At 46.0% G+C, this 19,071-nt stretch overlaps 1 protein-coding gene and 1 long non-coding RNA gene across 10 annotated transcripts in view; one reads left to right on the forward strand and one right to left on the reverse strand.

Moving 5' to 3' along the window:
• The window catches only part of LOC109495257, a 39,442-nt gene extending 21,062 nt beyond the window's left edge, over positions 1 to 18,380 (forward strand). Inside the window, exons 3-4 of one of the 2 annotated variants that reach the window (XR_002150578.3) lie at positions 15,241 to 15,342; positions 15,588 to 18,380. This is a non-coding gene — a long non-coding RNA (uncharacterized LOC109495257). Of the gene's footprint in view, positions 1 to 15,240 lie in introns of both variants that reach the window. The other variant, XR_006591043.1, reaches the window with a different exon arrangement.
• The window catches only part of VPS35L (VPS35 endosomal protein sorting factor like), a 118,586-nt gene that overhangs the window by 12,755 nt on the left and 86,760 nt on the right, over positions 1 to 19,071 (reverse strand). For all 8 annotated transcript variants that reach the window (XM_045047680.1, XM_045047678.1, XM_023247154.2 and 5 more), the window contains 2 exons: positions 7,051 to 7,190; positions 194 to 359 (listed from right to left, as the gene is read on the reverse strand). In XM_045047680.1, coding sequence (XP_044903615.1) covers positions 194 to 359; positions 7,051 to 7,190 — 306 coding nt within the window. The remainder of the gene's footprint in view (positions 1 to 193; positions 360 to 7,050; positions 7,191 to 19,071) is intronic.

Below are 19,071 nucleotides of genomic sequence, written 5' to 3' on the forward strand. Positions count from 1 at the left end.
GGGGTTCCCAATTGAGAAGGGGCAGGATGGGGCTCAGGGATCTGCTCAGGTTCTTACTTGGGCACATGTAGTGAGACCCTGGACTAGAAGTTTCTGGTGCGTAAAACCCTAAGGGATTTAAAAACAAAAACATTTTACTGGACTTTCGTGAAATTCCAGCTCGGTGTAGTCCAGTGGGAGGGGCCCCCGCTACCTTTGTCTATGTGGTAGAGATAGGTCTCCTGGCTCATGGCGGATAGGAGGTGCAGGACACAGGTGTAGATGCGGATTTTGTCGTCACTGTTGTCCTCCCAGGTGTAGTCCTGGATCACGTTGAGAAGCTCTCGGACAAGGAACAGGACCCCATGTTCTGGATGATCCTAGCGGAAAGCCAAAAAAGGATAAATAATGCTAGATAGGAAGTAGGAGGAGAAACCAAAAACCAAAAATCCACCAGGACAGAAGCCCGGGTCCCTCCCTTTAGCAGCTCTCGGGGAATGGAAGTGCCAGCTACTTTGCAGGCGAGCCCACTCACAAGCCTGCTCAAACACCACTGAGAAAACGGACAGGATAACGTTCACCCCGCCGACGAGCATGCCCCAGTCTGGGGAGATGAGCTTGGAGAGCCTCTCTGGGTCCAAGGAATGAGGGAGCTAAGTTACCTGTCAGCTTAATGGCCTGTTTCCAAAATTACACACTGGTTCTATGTGTAGAGCAGTAAAAAGTCCTGCTCCTCCGACTCCAAAAGCAAGATTGTGGGTGTTGTAGCAGATCCAACATCAGAAGCCACCTGCTTTGCGTAAGCCCCCAGTGATCACTGTCACCAGCAAGGGCACCAGCGTTAAATATAGCCTTGCTCTTCAGGGCGTTCAGTGACATTAACAGCTAAAGTGAGGACGCTCTCTTGGGAGAGGAAAAAACCCAAGAGGCAGAGCGCAGAATGGTGTTCCTCAGATGCTGAAATGAATCGGAAGAGAGTGCCGGATGCCACGAAGCCAGCAGCTTAGTTCACTTCCAACAAGCTGCCTGCATTTCTGTGGCTCCCCTTCTGAACATGCTCCATGGAGGCCTACCGCCAAGAGTCAGTGCCCAGCTCTGCTGCCATCGTCTTGCTCACCCAGTGGCCACACTTTGCCCCTCATTCACTCCAGCCAGCACCTTTATGTCTCCTGGGCCCAGCTGGACCACTCAGAATCCTGCCAGGACACAGTGGGCATGCTCAAAATGGTTCTGTGAGGACGAGTTCAAGAAGGATTATTTATCGAGACAGGGGCAGCGTGAAGGGAGCTGGAGAGGAAGGACAGGCGAGGCACCCGGGGCCTCACGACAGCAGGAAGCCCTTACCGACCCTGGACTGAAAGCACAAGGTGGGGAGGGGCGTGACCGGAAGTGCAAGACCCGCAGCTGGAGACGGTACCTAGGAGGAGCCACAGCCTCGGGTAGAAGAACAAGGCCGCTGCCAACCCACGGCGGCATCAGGGGACGGATGCCCCAAACTCGCTCTCCTCCCGCCTTCCAGTCTGCTGTTGGTCCTGCTGCTGGCTGAGCGACTCGGAGACCAGAAGGGAGCCCAGGTGAGGCGGTCCCCAGGGGCTGGTCTCCCACACACATCTCCACGGAAGCGCAGAGGATGCTGCGGCCGGCAGCTCGCGTGACAAGGATGGCTGGCTTCCCGGCCCTACCGGACCCCCCGACTGGAATCTTCATCTGCAAGACTTGGCCACACTGGCTCCTCGACAGCCTCCAGATCCCATTATACACGCCAGCTCCTCGGCGAGGCCTTCTCCTCTGATCAGCCAGCCAGAGCCTTGCTCACCGCCGGCCCCAGTCTCCATCACAGACCGTCCTGTCTGTCATTCTGCAGTGCAGTTCTCAAGTGACTTCCTCACTCCCGCAGTGAACTGCCCCACAATATCTCTTGTTTATGCTTATCTTTCATCGTCGCCTGTAACCCAGCACGACAGACACTTCATCTGCCGTATTTGCCGATACACAGCCAGGACTGCCCTGGGAACACAGTGTGAACGGTGTCCCACCCTGTCCCTGGTTCTAGGACAGTGCTGGGCGCAGGCAAGCACCCAGTAAGTCATGGTGGTTGGATTACAGTTTGAGCACCTTCTGTGTGCCAGGCGCTGAGGTGGCTACAAAGACGAATAACAGTAGCTAAGTTTTATGGTGGCTATCGTAGCTTTTCTGTGTTCCAGTTAGATATGATCATGACCACCCCCCCCACCCCCAATTTCACAGATGGCAGATGAACCACAGAATGGTTAAGTGGCACTGCTGGTAGGTGGGGGAACCAGGGCTTGAGCTCTGACAGTCTGGCTCCAGAGCAGAGATTCCTAACTGTTAATACTGTATTTTTTTTGCCCCTCTCTGACTTTATGGAGCTGGCTAACTAGGGGAAGCCTTACATGTAAGCCAGCTATTTTGTGACTATTGTTTTTTTAACCTTTGCTTTTTTTGAGCAAGAAAGAGCGTGAGCAGGGGAGGGGCACAGAGAGAGGGAGACACAGAATCCAAAGCAGGCTCCAGGCCCTGAGCTGTCAGCACAGAGCCCGAAGGGGGCTCGAACTCAAAAACCACGAGATCATGACCTGAGCTGAAGTCGGGTACTTAACCGAGTGAGCCACCCAGGAGCTCCTCCATTGCCTACAATTTTTAACTGAATCAAAATTAGGCCTCTGAAGTGGTAACACTAAACCTGTTCAATCAAGTCTGTATGTCCTACCAAATGTTATAGAGAAGGCTGTCCGCCAAGAGGCTGACCGCTGCTAACACCACAGCAGATTACTTCAAAATGCTCCGAAAGTGACACCGTTTGCTGAAGAGAGGGCTGGCCTGGGGAAATGTTTATTTCTGCATTTAAAATGATTTTAAATTTTTTTTCTAAACAAATAAAATGAAGTCTTTTAAAAGCCTTGTACACGGTTGGTAGGAATGCAAAATGGTACAGCCACTATGGAAAACAGCATGGAGGTTCCTTGAAAAATTAAGAGGAGGACTACCAGGGGTGCCAGGATGGCTCAGTCAATTAAGCATCTGACTCTTGATTTTGGCTCAAGTCATGATCTCGCAATTGGGAGATCAAGCCCTACAGTGGGCTCCAGGCTGAAAGTGAAGCCTGTTTTAAGATTCTTTCTCTCCCTCTCACTCTGCTCCTCTTTCCTGCTCACGCTCTCTCTCTCAAAAGAAAAAAAAAGAACAGAACTACCATATGATTCAGCAGTCCAGCAATCCCACCTCTGGGTATTTGTCCAAAGAGTTGAAATCAGGATCTGAAAAAGGTATCAGTATTCTCATGTTTGCTGTGGCACTATTCACAGTAGCCAAGATGTGGAAACAACCTAAACGCCCACTAGTGGATGCATGGATAATGAAAAGGTGATATACATACACAATGGATTAATATTCAGCCTTAAAAAAAACGGAAATTCTGTCAAATATGACAACATGGATGAACCCTGGAAGCCAATAAGTGAAAGAAGCCAATCACAGAGAAATACTCATGATTCCACTTACATAAGGCATCTAAAACAGTTATGTTCACAGAATTAAGAATAGATGGTGGCTGCCAGGGGCTAGGAGGAGGAGGAAATGGAGAGTTACTCATCGATGGGCTTATGAGGCACCTGGGTGGCTCAGTCGGTTAAGTGTCCAACTCTTGATTTTGACTCGGGTCATGATCTCACGGTTCATGGGATCGAGCCCTGCATCAGGCTCTGTGCTGAGAGCAAAGAGCCTGCTTGGGATTCTGTCTCTGCACGCTCTGTCTCTGTCTCTGCATGCATGCTCGCTCGCTCTCTCTCTCTCTCTCAAAATAGTTTTTAAAAATGGGCTTAAAGTTTCAATTAAGCAAGACGAAGACACTCTAGAGAGCTGCTGTACAACACGGTGCCTGTAGTTAACAATACCGTATCACACACTTAAAAATGTGTTAAGATGGTAGATCTCTTGTTAAATGCTCTTACAATAATAAAATTAAATTTAAAAAATTAAATAAAAGCTGTGACACGAAAGGATATGATCTGAACCAGGTAAAAGCGGGATGCGGGAGTTGCCTTCATACTAAACCTACTCACAAGAGACGTGCCTCACGTGAGGCCCATCCTGGGGCCCCGGAGCCCCCAGCCTCGGCTATTCAGGCTGAACATCTTCCATATTTATTACTAATGCTGTATCCCACAGGACGGATGGAGGGTTGCTAAGGCTCAGCCTTGAGCTGATAAAGTGCCCTGTCAACGTTTCAGGCTCAGATGGTGCCGAACAGACCCTGGAGCAGCACAGACCTGCTGCTCTGCTGCTCACTAGCTGTGCAACCTCAAGCTGCACGGGCTCTCCAGCATGGGCGCCTCACGTGGAAAAGGCACAGTGATTCCTACTTTGCAGGGCTTGGAGGAGGAGTCCCAGAGACTGAAGGCTGCTGAAGGTCTGCAGTACAGCACAGGACACGGGGCAGGCAGTCACACAGGCTATTCATCTCCTGATCTTTACTAAACCCCCACAGAAGCGTGCACACTGATACCAGGAACGAGACAATCCGCTGAGGCCAGGGGGACGTTCTGGTGAATGCCAGTGGACCAGGCAGGCGACAGAAATGGGTCCAGAAGCACCCATGGGAATTGGAGAGAGTGCACATGCCTCTTCCTCCCTCCACAGCATGGGCCAGCTGCCGCGGGTCGGAGAATGTGGGGCCCACATGGCAGGATCTGATTCCTCAAGAGGAACTAAAAAGCTGGGTTTTTCTGTGATCTACCAATTTTTAAACGTGGGTAATTCATACCAAATGTTTTCCATCATTGTGTGGCCAAAAACCGTGTCTCTGGGCTGGATGCCACCCACTGGTCATCAGCATGCAACCCCAGGGACAGAGCTTCTGGGTCAAAAGTACTTTCAGATCAACTGTTTCATTCAACCTCATAGCAGCCCCGCCACGCAGGCATTTGGGTGACATTTTAGAAAGGTGACAATTATCTGAGGCTCTGAGGAGTTACAAAACGTTCCCAATGCCATAAGGCTGCTGAGTCACTGGGTCAGACGGCACTCAAGTTTCTGACTCCAAGCACAAGGCTTTCGTCCAGTCTCTGATTTTTAACATGAAGAAAATCTCATGTGTAGAAGGAAAATGCATCCCAATTAACCAACAAACAATGACACTGATCAGCTTAGATTACTCCTTAGAAATGCTGCGGTTTTTTTCTTCTTTTTTTTTTTTGGTCCCCTCACTTGACAACTAGACTCTCCAAAATACAGAGAAACTGTTTATACAAAGGACTAAGAAGGTGATTTCAAAGCACTGAGGTCAGGCGTTGAGCACTGCCTCCTGACCAAGCCATCTTGTCTCCCCAGAACCTGGGATTTCAACCTGGACACTTGGAAGCTAAGTCACTCTTTGTCTCCTCGGCTCCACTGAGAATTCACACACCATTCCAAATGCACACTTCAGTGGTTAGTATACTCCCAGAGCTGTGCAACTGTCACCACAATCAATTTGAGAACATTTCTGTCACCCCAAAAAGGAACTGTGTACTCATGAGAGAGAGTTGCTTCCTGGCCTGAGTGCAGAGGGATGTTTTTTCAAGTGCGGTGCTGGACCATCCACACCTGAACTACTCAGGAGGCTTTCAAAAGTGCCAATTCAGGGCCCCATCCTAACCTACTGAGTCAACCTCTCTGGGAGGGGGCCCCAAGAATCTGTATTTTAGCACGGATCCCGGATTCCTGTACACATTTGGCTCAACCATGTTTTGTACCTGGACCCTGTCACAGCCCGGTGAAGGCTATGGGCTCCTCAGGATATGACTTGTAATACAGAAAATACAATAAATAAAAACAAAAAAATAAAATAAATGCAGAAAATAAAATATGCAAGACCACAAAAGAAATATAAAACATACTCATCAAAATATTTTTTTCAATATATTTGTTATATAATGTATTCTATTAGTTCTTGATGAGTATGTTTGATTAGCAATTATGCTAAAATATACTTGTCAAAATATTTTTTCAATGTATTTGTTATACCGTATTCTATTACTTCTTGGTGAGTATGTTTAATTAAGTTTTCTGAAATATCTGTCACCTTAAATGTGATATGAACAAACGGTTGATTTCTTTGGTGACAAATTCCTAGCCCTGTGACTACCTGCTACTGTGGCTCGTTGCCTATATAACTCACGATGGAAAAAACCAAAAAACTCACAAGGGAGCAAAGGGCCAATTTCAGTTTCACAGAGATTTGTAAAAATTGAGATTTTTTTTTTCTCATCTAAATTCATGGTTGCCCTGCCAGACTCTCAGGAAGCAAGCAGGGAGACCGTGGGTTAAGAACCTCTGCTAGGGTGAGGGTCCTGGTGCTGGGTCTGGAGAGACAGAAGCCTGATTCCTGCCAGCCCAAGCCTGACTGCACATCAGAATGTTCCAGAAAAAACCCCAGCATCCTTCCAACAATGTCTTCTTTGATCTCCACTATCTCATTTTGGTTTCTAGTACTTGCCATCAAAAGAACATCACCATCACCTTTTACAGGGTTGGACTGTTCTAACCACATGTGTATACTCACTCACTTAATCCTCACAATGACCTGGAGATGAAGACACTATTATTACTCCCATTTTATAGATTAGGAAACTGCAGCCCAGACATGTTATATAATTGCCTGAGCCTACAGGGCTAGGAAGAGGGGGAGGGGAGATTCCACCCTAGGCATCTTGGTCCGAGGCCTCAGTCCTTAACCCCTAAGTGGCACCCACTTGACTATGTACAGAACCACAACTAATACACCCAGGATACAAAATGAATGGAAAAGACACTGAGTAACTTAGGGATGCCTGGCTGGCTCAGTTGGTAGAGCATGTGACTCTCGATCTCAGGGTCTTAAGATCGAGCCCCGTGTTGAGGGAGGAGATTATTTACTAAATAAAAGTAAACAAAACACTGAGCAGTGTAAACCTCTGACTAGAAAAGCAGCACATAGACACAGATAGAATGTCCCTGCACTTTTAGGGCTAAAGATGTACATGAGGCAGATCAAAGAAGGACATCACCTATGGCTCTTCTGGCGAAACGTACCGGAACTATTAATAAAGTAGAAAAGAAATTGCAGAGGAATTCCAGAAGGAATGATTCTGACGGCCGCATCTTTCCATCGATATTAATCATCTTTGGAACTTCCGGAATGAGGCTTATAGCGGCTTTGAAGAAGGCATCGGCTGCAAGACAGAAGAAAAGTCTGTGTATGAGAACTCTGAAAAATTCAGGGTCTGCTTTCTTCTTCACCTGGCTGCCAGGCCTGTCCTGCGAGTTACATGGAAGGCAGGCCATGCTGAGGGCCAGATACAGTGGGCAGGTCCGACTGGAGGGCTTCTGCAACCTTAACCGACTGGTAGAACATTCCGTGGAGAGGGTACTGCTGTTGCCTCACATCTCCACCTCTCTCCCTCCTTCCTTCACTGAGCAATTCAGCTCAAAGAACCTCCATCAGGGTGGCTTTGATAATTAAGTGAAATAAACAAGTGGCCAATTTTTACAGAAAGCCAAGAAATCGTAGCTGCCGGGGCAGACAGCTCAACCCAGACTGGTTCACCAAACCCTCCCGTTCACCTTGGGAGGAAGGCCACATGCCTGCTCCTTCAGCAGTGTCCTGGGTATGCTCGAGGTGCCAGCATGGGACGTGGAGTGGGGTGCAAACTCTGGTCTGCCTGGGTCTACTCCAGCACCATGTTTGTTACACCATATTTGTTAAAGTAACTGAACCCTCTGAAGGAATCCACACGTGCACGCCCGTGCACATGCACACACAAGCTTCTAAGGCTTCTGACTAGGTAAATAGTTCTGAGAATCACTTGGGAGATAAAGATATATATATTTTTTAAGTGTATTTATTTACTTTGAGAGCCAGAGTGCGCAGGGGAAGGGCAGAAAGAGAGCAAATCCCGGTCAGCACCGAGCACAACTCAGGGCTTGACATCACGACCTGAGCCTAAACCAAGAATCCGGCACTTGACCGACTGAGCCACCCTGGAGCCCCAAATATTTTTTAAATCACAAAATTGTCTATAAAACAAGAAGAACTCAAAGGGTGAGAGAAAGCAAGGGAAGGGGCAAGCAGAGGAAGAGAAGGATGGAAGAGGGATGGAAGAGGAGACGGGAGGGAGGCAGCAATAGGAGGACAGAGACAGGGAGGAACGGACGGACGGGGAGACAAGCAAGGACTGGAGGTGGGGGTGGAGAGGGAGAGAGTTCTTAAGAGAACTGCCAAAGTACTCCACATGAGAAAAAGCCTCAAGGTCGAAACAGACAAAACACTGACCTGACAAGTGAAATTTTAAACTACCCAACAAGATCAAACGTTTACATGGTCCACATAAGTATACTTCCACCCCGAAACGACTTCCAGCGATGCGGAGAGAACAGTGCGCTGGCACACAGCATCCTGAACCCAAGCGGGAGCCCCACCCAGCAGCCCAGAGGGGCAAACCCAACAACAAACGCCTGCCCTCTGGGAACAAAGCCCTGCACTTAATGAGAAGAGTATGTGTCTGCAGCTCGATGTGGGCTTTTTTTTTTTTTTTTTTTTTTTGGTCTTCCCTCCCTTCCTTCTTCAAAGAAAAAAAAAACCCAAAAACAAACATGTTAAGGAAAGACCATTCTCTCAGAGTTTTCTCTATAAAGTTACCTCTGGTCCTGAATACTCCCTTCCCAGGCTCTCTCCCACACTGAACTCACACCCTTACGTTCACCTCAGCAAATTTATTAAGCACCAACGGTGACCGGGCACTGTGGACACACAAGGAGAAAAGGGGGATGAAAGTTGACAACATCAGTAGGGTGATGAGACTGACCTGATCACACTATTTCACACCTACCTACGGGGAACCTGTTGTGTCCTTTGGTCTGGGGGTGGAGGGGGGACGGGGAGGACACAAAGCAGCTGATGTCGATCTTGTTGTATAGAAAGAGATTAAATACAGGGGCGCTGGGAAAAGACACTTGATATCTCCGCCTACAGATAGTAGTAAATGACACTACTAAAGGGACCACAGACACTCCTAAGCCCTGTTTTAGGTAGTTTGTATTCTTAGTCCCCAGCAGTCTTATGGGAAAGGCACAATGATTTCAATGCCCACATGAGGAAATAAGCCCAAAAAGGGGGTGGCCAAATCAGAGTAGCCCAGGGATGGTCAAAGACTGAGCTGAGCAGAGTTTAAAGGCCATCACCCGCACTGAGCAATACAATAAAATTTGCATTATTTTTTAAAAAATGTTTTATTTATGGGGCGCCTGGGTGGCTCAGTCGGTTAAGCGTCCGACTTCAGCTCAGGTCACGATCTCGCAGTCCATGAGTTCGAGCCCCGCGTCGGGCTCTGGGCTGATGGCTCAGAGCCTGGAGCCTGCTTCACATTCTGTGTCTCCCTCTCTCTCTGCCCCTCCCCCGTTCATGCTCTGTCTCTCTCTGTCTCAAAAATAAATAAACATTAAAAATGTTTTATTTATTTTGAGTGAGATAGAGAGCACACATGCGCGTGTGTAAGTGGGGGAGGTGCAGAGAGAGCGGAGAGAGAGAATCCCCAGCAGGTTCTGTGCTGTCAGCCTGGAGCCCGATTCAGGGGCTCGATCTCAAGACTTGTGAGATCATGACCTGAGCCAAAATCAAGAGTCGGATGCTTAACTGACCGAACCATCCAGGTGCCCCAAATTCATGTTTTTTAAAAAAACACAAGCCTACGAATCATAGATCTGATAAGGGGTTTATATCTAGAATATATAAAGAAATTCTCCAATAACACCAAAACAAGTAACCTGATTAACAATGGGCAAAGGACCTGAACAGTTTTCCAAATACACAAATGGTCAACAAGCACATGAAAAGATGCTCAACATCAATAACCATTGGGAAAATGCAAATCAGTGCAATCCCCCAGAGATTTCATCACTGGGAGAAAACTTCAGGATGGGCACCATAAAAAAACAAAGAACCAAAACAAAAACCAGTAAGTAACAAGTGCTGGCAAAGATGTAGAGAAGCTGCTGGTGGGAAAGTAGAACAGTGCAGCTGCCGTGGGAAACTCTTTGGTGGTCCCTCAAAAAGTGAAACATAGAATTATGCTCTCAGCCTGCAATCCTACTTCTAGGTTCACATTCAAAAGAAATGAAAGCAGGGACTCAAACAGATACTTGTACATGAATGTTCACGGCAGCATTATTCACATTAGCCAAAAGGTGGAAACAACCCTAGCGTCCATCAACAGGTGAACGGATAGGAAAACGTAGAACATACATACAACAGGATTATTATGCAGCCTTAAAGAGGAAGCAGATTCTGATACATGCTACAACATGGATGCACCCTGAAAACATCACACCAAGTGAAACAGGTCCGACCTGAAAACACTACACCAAGTGAAACAGGTCCAACACAAGGACATATGCTGTAGGATTTTGCTTTTATGAGGCAGAGGTATTGACTGCATGGAGACAGAAAGTAGAATATTCCCCTCTCCCCAGTTACTGTGTAAAGGGTACAGGTTGCATTGGGTTTGGAGGGATGAAAAGGTCTGGAAATGGATGGTGGTGAGGGTCGCATGACATTGTGAATGTACCTAAAACCAATGAATTGTACGCTGAAAAATGCTTACAATGATACATTTTATGTTCCTCATTCGTAACCACACAAGTAACAGAGCTGAATCGAGCGCTGAGGTTCAGCTCTCTGGGAACAGGCAGGCCTGGACGCCGGCTCTGGCTGTCTTCCTTCTGTGGGAAAAGCTCTCTGTCCCCATGGCTCTACAGGAACTGCTTTCTGGTGAAAACATTAAGTCCGTAATGAACAAGGTGAAGAGCTTCTCTCAGCGGAAATGAAAATTCTGCTCAGAACAACGCCAAAGACCATTTATTTATTCTATTTATGTGCTTGTTACCAAGTGGCCACGAGAAAAGTGCCCATTATTATGCCTCATTAAAGAGGGCGCAGCTTTGTGCAGGGCACCCTGTTCCTCACAAACGCCCCCCACTCAGTTCCCATTCCAAAGGAGAGGGCTAAAATAAACAGTTATTTAGGGGTTGGGGCAATGTTCCAGAGTGTTCCAAAGCAGATTTTTATTTCTATCCTTAGAAGACTTACTCCATATATAAAATCTTATCTAGGAGACTTCTCAATTTTGATCTCGTAATTAGAGCTCAAATCCTATTTTATATGAAAAGTTTTTCCTCCTAGAGTTCAGAATAATGACGTCAATACCATAGAACACTTTTGTGGCTATTAAAAGCCCTGGAAGACAATCCAAGATAAAATGGGCTACATGTGTTTTGTTTTGTTTTGTAAAAGACCTACAGAAAAAGGAGAAACCCGATTCCAATCCATAAACACTATTATTCCTGTTTCACCAGGGTGGAGGGTGGGGGGTGGAGAAAGGGGCGGTGGGGAGGGAAAAGCAAGCATATGTACCAGCCTCCCTGTGCTTTATCTTTTTCCACTGGATCTTCTGAGGTTTCACTGGACAACCGGGCTTCTTTTCCAAATCTTACTTTAAAAAAGGAATTAAAAATAAAAACCAAAACTACCACTCAGGGTTGCCTGGCCGGACCCACGTCCATTCTGTTGCGAGATCCTTCTTCGTGGGGTGTCCGCTCCTCTGCAGAGCAGCATTCTGTTGTTTTCTGTGCCAGAGCCAACATGTCCCTCAGCACTGCCGGGTTCTGGGTGAAGGGCAAGCAGAGCCACCGTCCCTGCTCTCAGTACGAGGGGCTGAGCTGCTCGCGAAGCCAGTTTTCCAAAATTGCTTTAGCAGAAGCATCAGAAGCTTTGCTAAAAATACAGGTTCCCAGGCCTAATATGGCCGATGGGAACGTACTCTGCAGGACCCGGCAGTTCCTCCAACTTTAAGTGTGCATGGATGCTGTGTACACATGTTACATACAGGCTACAATGCGGCCGAACCTTAAAATCATATCCTAAATGAAAGGAATCAATCATAAGAGACCTGTATTGTAAGCCGGCACTTATATAAAATAATAAGAACAGGCAAATCCATAGAAACAAAAAGTAGACGGGCAGCTGCCTGGAGCTTGAAGGAGGAGCAAAAAGGAATGACTACTCAGTGGGTCCAGTGTTCCTTTTGGGGTGATAAAAATGTGCTGGAATTAGTGATGATAGTTGCACAACTCTGTGAATGTCCTAAAAACCAGTGAATTGTACACTTAGTAGAAGGATGGATTTTATGATACATGAACCTATCAGGTCTCACTCAGCTGTTACTTAAAAAATATATACGAATTCCTAGGTCCTGCCTTAAATGTACTGAACCACATTACCCAAGATAAAGAATGGGGTCAGGGGAGGCACCTGGGTGGCTCAGTCAGTTAAGCATCTGACTTCAGCTCAGATCATGATCTTGTGGTTCATGAGCTCGAGCCCCGTGTCAGACTCTGTGCTGACAGCTCAGAGCCTGAAGCCTGCTTCAGATTCTGTGTCTCCTTCTCTCTGTGTCCCTCCCCTACTCATGCTGTCTCTCTCTCAAAAATAAAAATAAAATGTTAAAAAAATAAAAAACAAACTGTTGCATTGTCATATCCTGGAAATGATGTGGCTAATAAACAGAACACGGTACATCTATGTAAAGATGCCTATGATATATTAAGCACAAACCGTTATATACCTGTGTACAGCAGGATCCTATCTTTGTAAGAAAAACGGGTATATCCTTATGTAGATGCATAAAAATAAGTGAGGCACTAGAATGCCAAAGTATTAACTGTGATATAGGAATTGTGGCTGAGGGTGAAAGAAACTGGGATCTTTCACTTACCGCTAAGTTACTGCTTGGAATTTTAATTTACATTTCTAAAAATAATTTTTCTTTAGCATACATACAAAGGCAATGTAATATTTTAAACTGTTCAATCACAGAAATGTGCAAAAGAACAAGTGAGGCTGTAAGGTAGACAAGGCAGATGATCAAAGGGGGTATCTGAATAGTAACCACTTCCTTCCTAACCAGGGGTGGGCGCCCACCCACAGCCCAGGGACTCCAGACTCCTGCTGCTCCAAGGGACATCCACCCTCCTCGTGTGCATCAAGCAAGGCACTAAGGGTGGCACACACCTTCCAGAGGCCCAGGTACTGGCCTGCTCCCCACAGCCAATGCGCCAGGAAGGTTCCTCTCTGATTAGTTGCTTGATGAAGTGAGGCATAATTCAGGGTTCAAGCTCTCTAGACAGCTCCACTTGAATGGATTCTTCTGGAGGCTTTAGAAGGTCTCAGCCTTTGCTCTGAAGCCTTTTCCAGATCCCCGAAGGCAACTCAAGAGCTAGTGGCCTCCCACAGGCATACTCACCTGAATAGACCATTCCTATCTGTTTTGTGCACCAAGGCTCTACATAGGACTCTGTCTGAACGACAGATAGGGTTCCACATTCACAGAGACTAAAATATCCACCAATTCGACAACTACTGAAAACCTTCAAAATGTTCAGAATTAAGACACCAGTTGCTCATTGTTGGCAAGAGCAAAAAAAACTGGAAAGGGTCCAAATATTTTTCAATAGGAGTTTAGGAGAAAAATGGAGGGGGGCTGGGGAAATAATTTATAGCACTTCCAAAAAGAAAAGGAAATGACATAGAACACTGGACAGCCATTACAAAGAATGGGGTGGATCTTTATGTACTGACATGGGTTAAGTGGGAAGGGGCAGGGGGAGAAAAGACCAATATTTACTGCTAAGTGAAAAAAGCAAATTGAAGGGGTGCCTGGGTGGCTCAGTCGGTTAAGCGGCCTACTTCGGCTCAGGTCATTATCTCGCGGTCCGTGAGTTCGAGCCCCACGTCGGGCTCTGTGCTGACAGCTCAAAGCCTGGAGCAGGCTGTGGATTCTGTGTCTCCCTCTCTCTCTGCCCCTGCCCCTGCCCCGCTCTCTACCCACCCCCCTCTCAAAAATAACATTAAAATTTTTTAAAAGAAAAAATAAAAACATTGCAGAAGACACAAACCCATTCCTAAGGGTGGTGGGGACTGCGTGTAGATATAAGAATATAGATAGAAGTGGAGGGAAGGAGAGCAGAAGAGAGGTAAAGCATGAGAATGAAGGAGTATTTCTAAATGAACCTATAGAAAAAAAAAAATTAAGAAAACTATCCCAAATGTTAACAATGGCTGTTTTTTCGAAGGGAGGAAACAGAGCAGATTACTGATGACTTTTATTTTGAGGCCTTTTATGTTTGTTAAGTTCTACACTTCTTTATTTGTGGGAATTTTTTCAAATGAGCGTGAAATAAATTTTTTTAGTAAAAATCATTAAGATTTAAAGTAACGTACAAGCTGTCTATTATTCAGTGGGAAACAAGTCGGTACCCCCAAACACCCTCCATACATGGTAACATAAACTCAAGACTTGTGACCTCTGAGAGTCAGGTGATCCTTTTGTGTCCCCAGCATTGTCAACACAGACTAGGATTCAGCACATGAATCTAAACACACAGTCAAGAAGCGATGACCCACCTTCAGAGGTGGCGTTTGGTTTTTTAAATAACAGATTAGGTCACTGCTAATGGAAGTCTATACTACTTATCAGAGCCATAAAATCCCAGGGCTAAACAAGAGCTCAGAAGCCACTCCACTCCCAAACACACCTTCAAAATCACATGCCCTCCTGGACACGTGAGACAGACAGCCCTGGGTCCAGCTCTCTAAGAAAAGGGGCATCGTGATTTCTTGGGACAAAACATCACAAGAAGGCGAAAGACTCCTTCCTGTCCCTTGAATATACTTGATCAAAGCGGGATTCTGGCTACACTCCACACGTTCTAACAACCCTGTTGCTAAACATCTTTACCAGTCTTCAACATTTTCCGTCTCTTGATGAGTGTAGGTTTGGAGTGACAACATCAATATAATGGAAACTACTGTACAGATGTAATGTCAGGACGCAGCTTACCGCCTCAAACTTTGTATTTTGGGACTGTTAATGTCCTTCTACCCTACCCCCAAATCCGTATGCTGGAATCCTACCCCCAAAGATGATACTGGTGGGAACACTGAGGTGTGAAATCATGAGGTGGAGCCCTCACAAATGGGATCAGTGCCCTTATATGAGAGGCCCCAGAGAAAACTCTCTTTCCACATGTGAGCACACAGTGAGAAGATGGCGGTCTATGAGCCAAGAAGTCTTCGCCAGACACTGATCTGCTGGTAGCTTGGTCTTGGGCTTCCCTGAGTGACAAATGTTTGTCACTGAAGTCACTCAGTCCATGGGATTTTTGTTTCAGCAGGCTGAACTTTGGTCTGCACTGAAGATGCACTGTCACCAAGTGACAGGGCTGCCTTTGGGTAAAGCCTCAGAGTCCAAATGGCCAAGTGATCGTCCACAGGTGAGTTATCCATAGAGATTTAACACTATTTATGACTACACTGTGTTTTTGTAATAGAATTTGTTATTACAGCAGTTAAGTTTGAGGACTGAAGGAGCCACTAATTTGATAATATGTAATGTATACAGAGTAAGATTTAAAGAAATATGCATGCCTAGAAACAATTAAATACTTTATTCATTAATGCTTAATTGTGATCAATAACAGCTTAATCTAACCTTGATTTTGCCATGTGGTTTATGCAGAATGCCTTTTCAATTCACCGATTATCAACACACTGTGAAAGTCCACTGGGGTCATAGAAATGACTTCTCAGTCCAATGTGCTACCCATGTCACCGGACTCCTGTCTTTGGGGCTAATGCACAATCAACACACCTTCCTACCATCTCTGCAATGGCTCACAGGAGGCTGTGAAGATGTCTCTGTGGATATTAGGTTTGGATTTCCCGAAGCAGAAAAGATTAACTAACTCTCATCTTAATTCTGGTTGTTTTCTACGTAAACTTATCTAATGTTCAATCTGTAACAACTGGTCTCCAGCAACCACATACACCCAGGGTTAGAAATAATATTTTGTATTAGGGTTTAGAGGAACTAACCCACTTCAGGGAAGCTCAGGGGTGGAAAGAGCACTTGAAGTCAGATCAGGCCACTCATTAGCTGGACGGTCCTGGGCAAGTCATGTCACACTTCTGAGCCCCAGTATCCTCATCTGTAAAATGAACATAAACCACCGAGCAAATACTACATACTGAATACGACTAGACTGCTTTGCAGGAATTTTCAGTTCTCATCAGGCCCCGAACTATCTTCCTAACTTGATCTCTTACCCATTCCTTCCAGATGCATTGTTTCCAGCCTGTAGGCCTTTGCACCTGGCTGCTGTCTCAGCCTAGAATGCCCTCTGCCTCATTTAAGCATATAAAGATCCTGCTTTCCCTCCAGGCTCCTCAATGCCACCTGTTTTAAAAAGCTTTCTTTTTTTTTTTTTTTTTCCTCTTCTAAGCCAAAGGGTCAGCTTTCTCTCCCTTAAAATTCTATCGCACGTTTTATGAAATCTTGCACAACATTTATCACAAGCTGCCTTGTTTAACTGTAAACAGATTCACTCTCCCCTATTAGCACACAGTCTCAAAGTGCATTCCTTTTCTGGCACGATGCTTGGCACAGTGGCTTGTGTGTAAACAATGGCCAAGAAATGCTGGCGGGAGCAAGGACATCGTTGATATTTACTAATATAAGCAGCTAAGTGAACTTAGGGGGAGACTCTTGCCCTGCTCCTTTCCTGTGGGTCGCACTATGGGTCGCCCTCCATCCCAGGCCCTTGTGTTCTGGAAGGTGGATGGACCATGTGAACGTGGATGACGAGTTTCATGCCACGTGCCCACGTAAATTGTTCTGGCAAAAATAACCTGCTTTGTCCATGATCACCAGAGGGTTTGTGAGAACAGTCACATCAAACACATTCTTCAGAGGATGGCCTGTCAACAGAACTAGTAAATGTGACCTTAAGCATAAACCCCAGTGACTTGGTAAGTGGATAGAGGATACTTCTCTCCATCACAAGCCACCCATCATTCTCCAGGAGGATAAAAAAACGCTTTCTCTCCTCCACCCTGCCATCCAGGCCACCTCCATTAGCCGTGATGGTTCACAGTGGTCAGTGGGCCTCCTAGTAGCAGGCCACAGCCTCTCCTCTGCTTTTTTGGGTTCCTCACAGATCAAACCAGCAAAATAGCTTCATTCAACAGGTCTATACAGCTTGGCATATGTTTGAGCCTAACTTGTTTTCTTTCACCTAAAACTATGAAAAGAAGTTATGTAAAACCTACTAGAAGGCTCTAATGGGACTCTCTTCTCAACAGCAGGGTTACTTAGTAGTTATTTCCGTACCATGAAAAGCTTGGGTACCATTTTACATGTATTGATATTATTAAGAATTATCAACCATTATTATCGTAGGATTGCCACTCATTCATTCAGCACCTCTTGAGCACCCGTGTGGTAGGCAACGTGCCAGGAGCCAGGGACGCAACGTCCAACAAGACACATCAGATTTCATGGAGCGGATACTCTTGCAAGGGAGAAAAGTGGACATTTACTTATTAACTTGCTAAATAAAACAGCAGTAAGTCCAGTGAGGGAAAAGTGCCAAGATAACACATCTAGAATAACCTGATCTCACTCTTAGTTTGTTTAGGGGTTGAGAGGCCAAGGCTGGTTTTCCCTAAGAACTGGCTTGTGAGTAAGCGCTGAAGGATAAAGATGCAAAAAATAAATAAAAATGTACGATTTAAAAGGAGGGGGAGACAATTCTATAGGAGTGGAAAGCATTATTATTAATAAAAGAACAAAACCATTTTGCTTGTTTTCTCTACTGTTTTGTCTTTGGAGGCACTGCATACCCGTTTTGATTTTTTCCCCCAGGGTAATTCAGCAGGTTAATCTTCAAAGAATGATCATCTTTCCTGTGGATTTCTCAAGGTTTTGCCTCGGACAAGTTTGCTTTCAGAAGCCTGAAACCACAGAGGTGGCATTGTATGGAGAACTCCACAGCATACTTTTGTCTTTTGAGAGACAATTCTATGAGGTTAATATTTACTGAGCAGCTACTGTGTGCCAGTGAGTCAAGTTCTCTGAGTACGTTTTCTCATTTAATCTGTGACAGGTACCATAGCCATCACCTCCACCTGACAGATGAGGAAACTGAGGCACAAAAAGGCCAATTTGGCCAAGGGCACCCTGCTGGTGAGTGGCAGAGTCCAGATTGGGAGACCAGCAGTGAGGGACTCATCTTGACATCCTGCTGCTGGCCAAATACACCACGGGCTTCCCCACCTCCCATGCCTTTGCTCAAGCCCTTTGCCCCACCTGGAATGCCAACTGTTCCTTCTCTCCTCCCCATCTCCGCCTGATAAGTTCTCCTTCTAAGCCCCATCTGAAACATGACTTCCATTGTAAAACCACCCTCCTTTCTCAGATTAGAAACTGTAAAGATAAAGGTACCAAGACAAAAATAAAGGGCAAAAGAATTTGTTCCTGCTGTGGCCTGGTAATAATCTTCTGGGAAGAACCACTCACGAACAACAGCAAGCACTTATTTAATGAAGTGGCTGAAAGCAAAGATAAACAGGCATCTCCAGGTGAGGGGCACAAGCCCCATTTCTCCTCACTACTGGGGCAATGGGTGGCTTTGAAACAAATCCCCCCCACATCCCACTCTATGTACTACCTCAGTACGTCCAAGGGACCAGAACTGGGCCTCCCCTGTAAAAAGCCTCCATCAGCATCCCACACAGCGCTGGCTGAGAGTTCAATGGGAGTTTAACGTCAGGCTGGACCCAGTGCTGGCAAAGCCACCGTCCGATAAACAAGATACATACCACTGAAGCTGGATCAAGAGAGGCCAGAAAGTGGACTGGGGGGAGAGAATTGTTTTCTAACCAGCTGAGAGGGAGGGTGTTTAAGGTGGGGGGGGGGGTGAACAACAGTGGCCCATTTCCACAAGCTTCATTTAATTTATATTTAGCCTTCCCATGCTCAGTAATTGAATGTATTATTTATTTTGGCCACAACCGCTGCATGTGGCTTTCGGAACAACAATCATAGGCTTTTAAGGTTTAGTGCCATAGCATTTAGAGACTAGAGTAAAAATCATCAGATAAATTATTAAACATGAAGTGGACGCCACATTCCTGCTCCTCCTGCAGTGGCTTGAAGTGTGGGA

Source organism: Felis catus, chromosome E3 (genome assembly GCF_018350175.1).
Source record: "Felis catus isolate Fca126 chromosome E3, F.catus_Fca126_mat1.0, whole genome shotgun sequence".
Lineage (NCBI taxonomy): Eukaryota > Metazoa > Chordata > Mammalia > Carnivora > Felidae > Felis > Felis catus.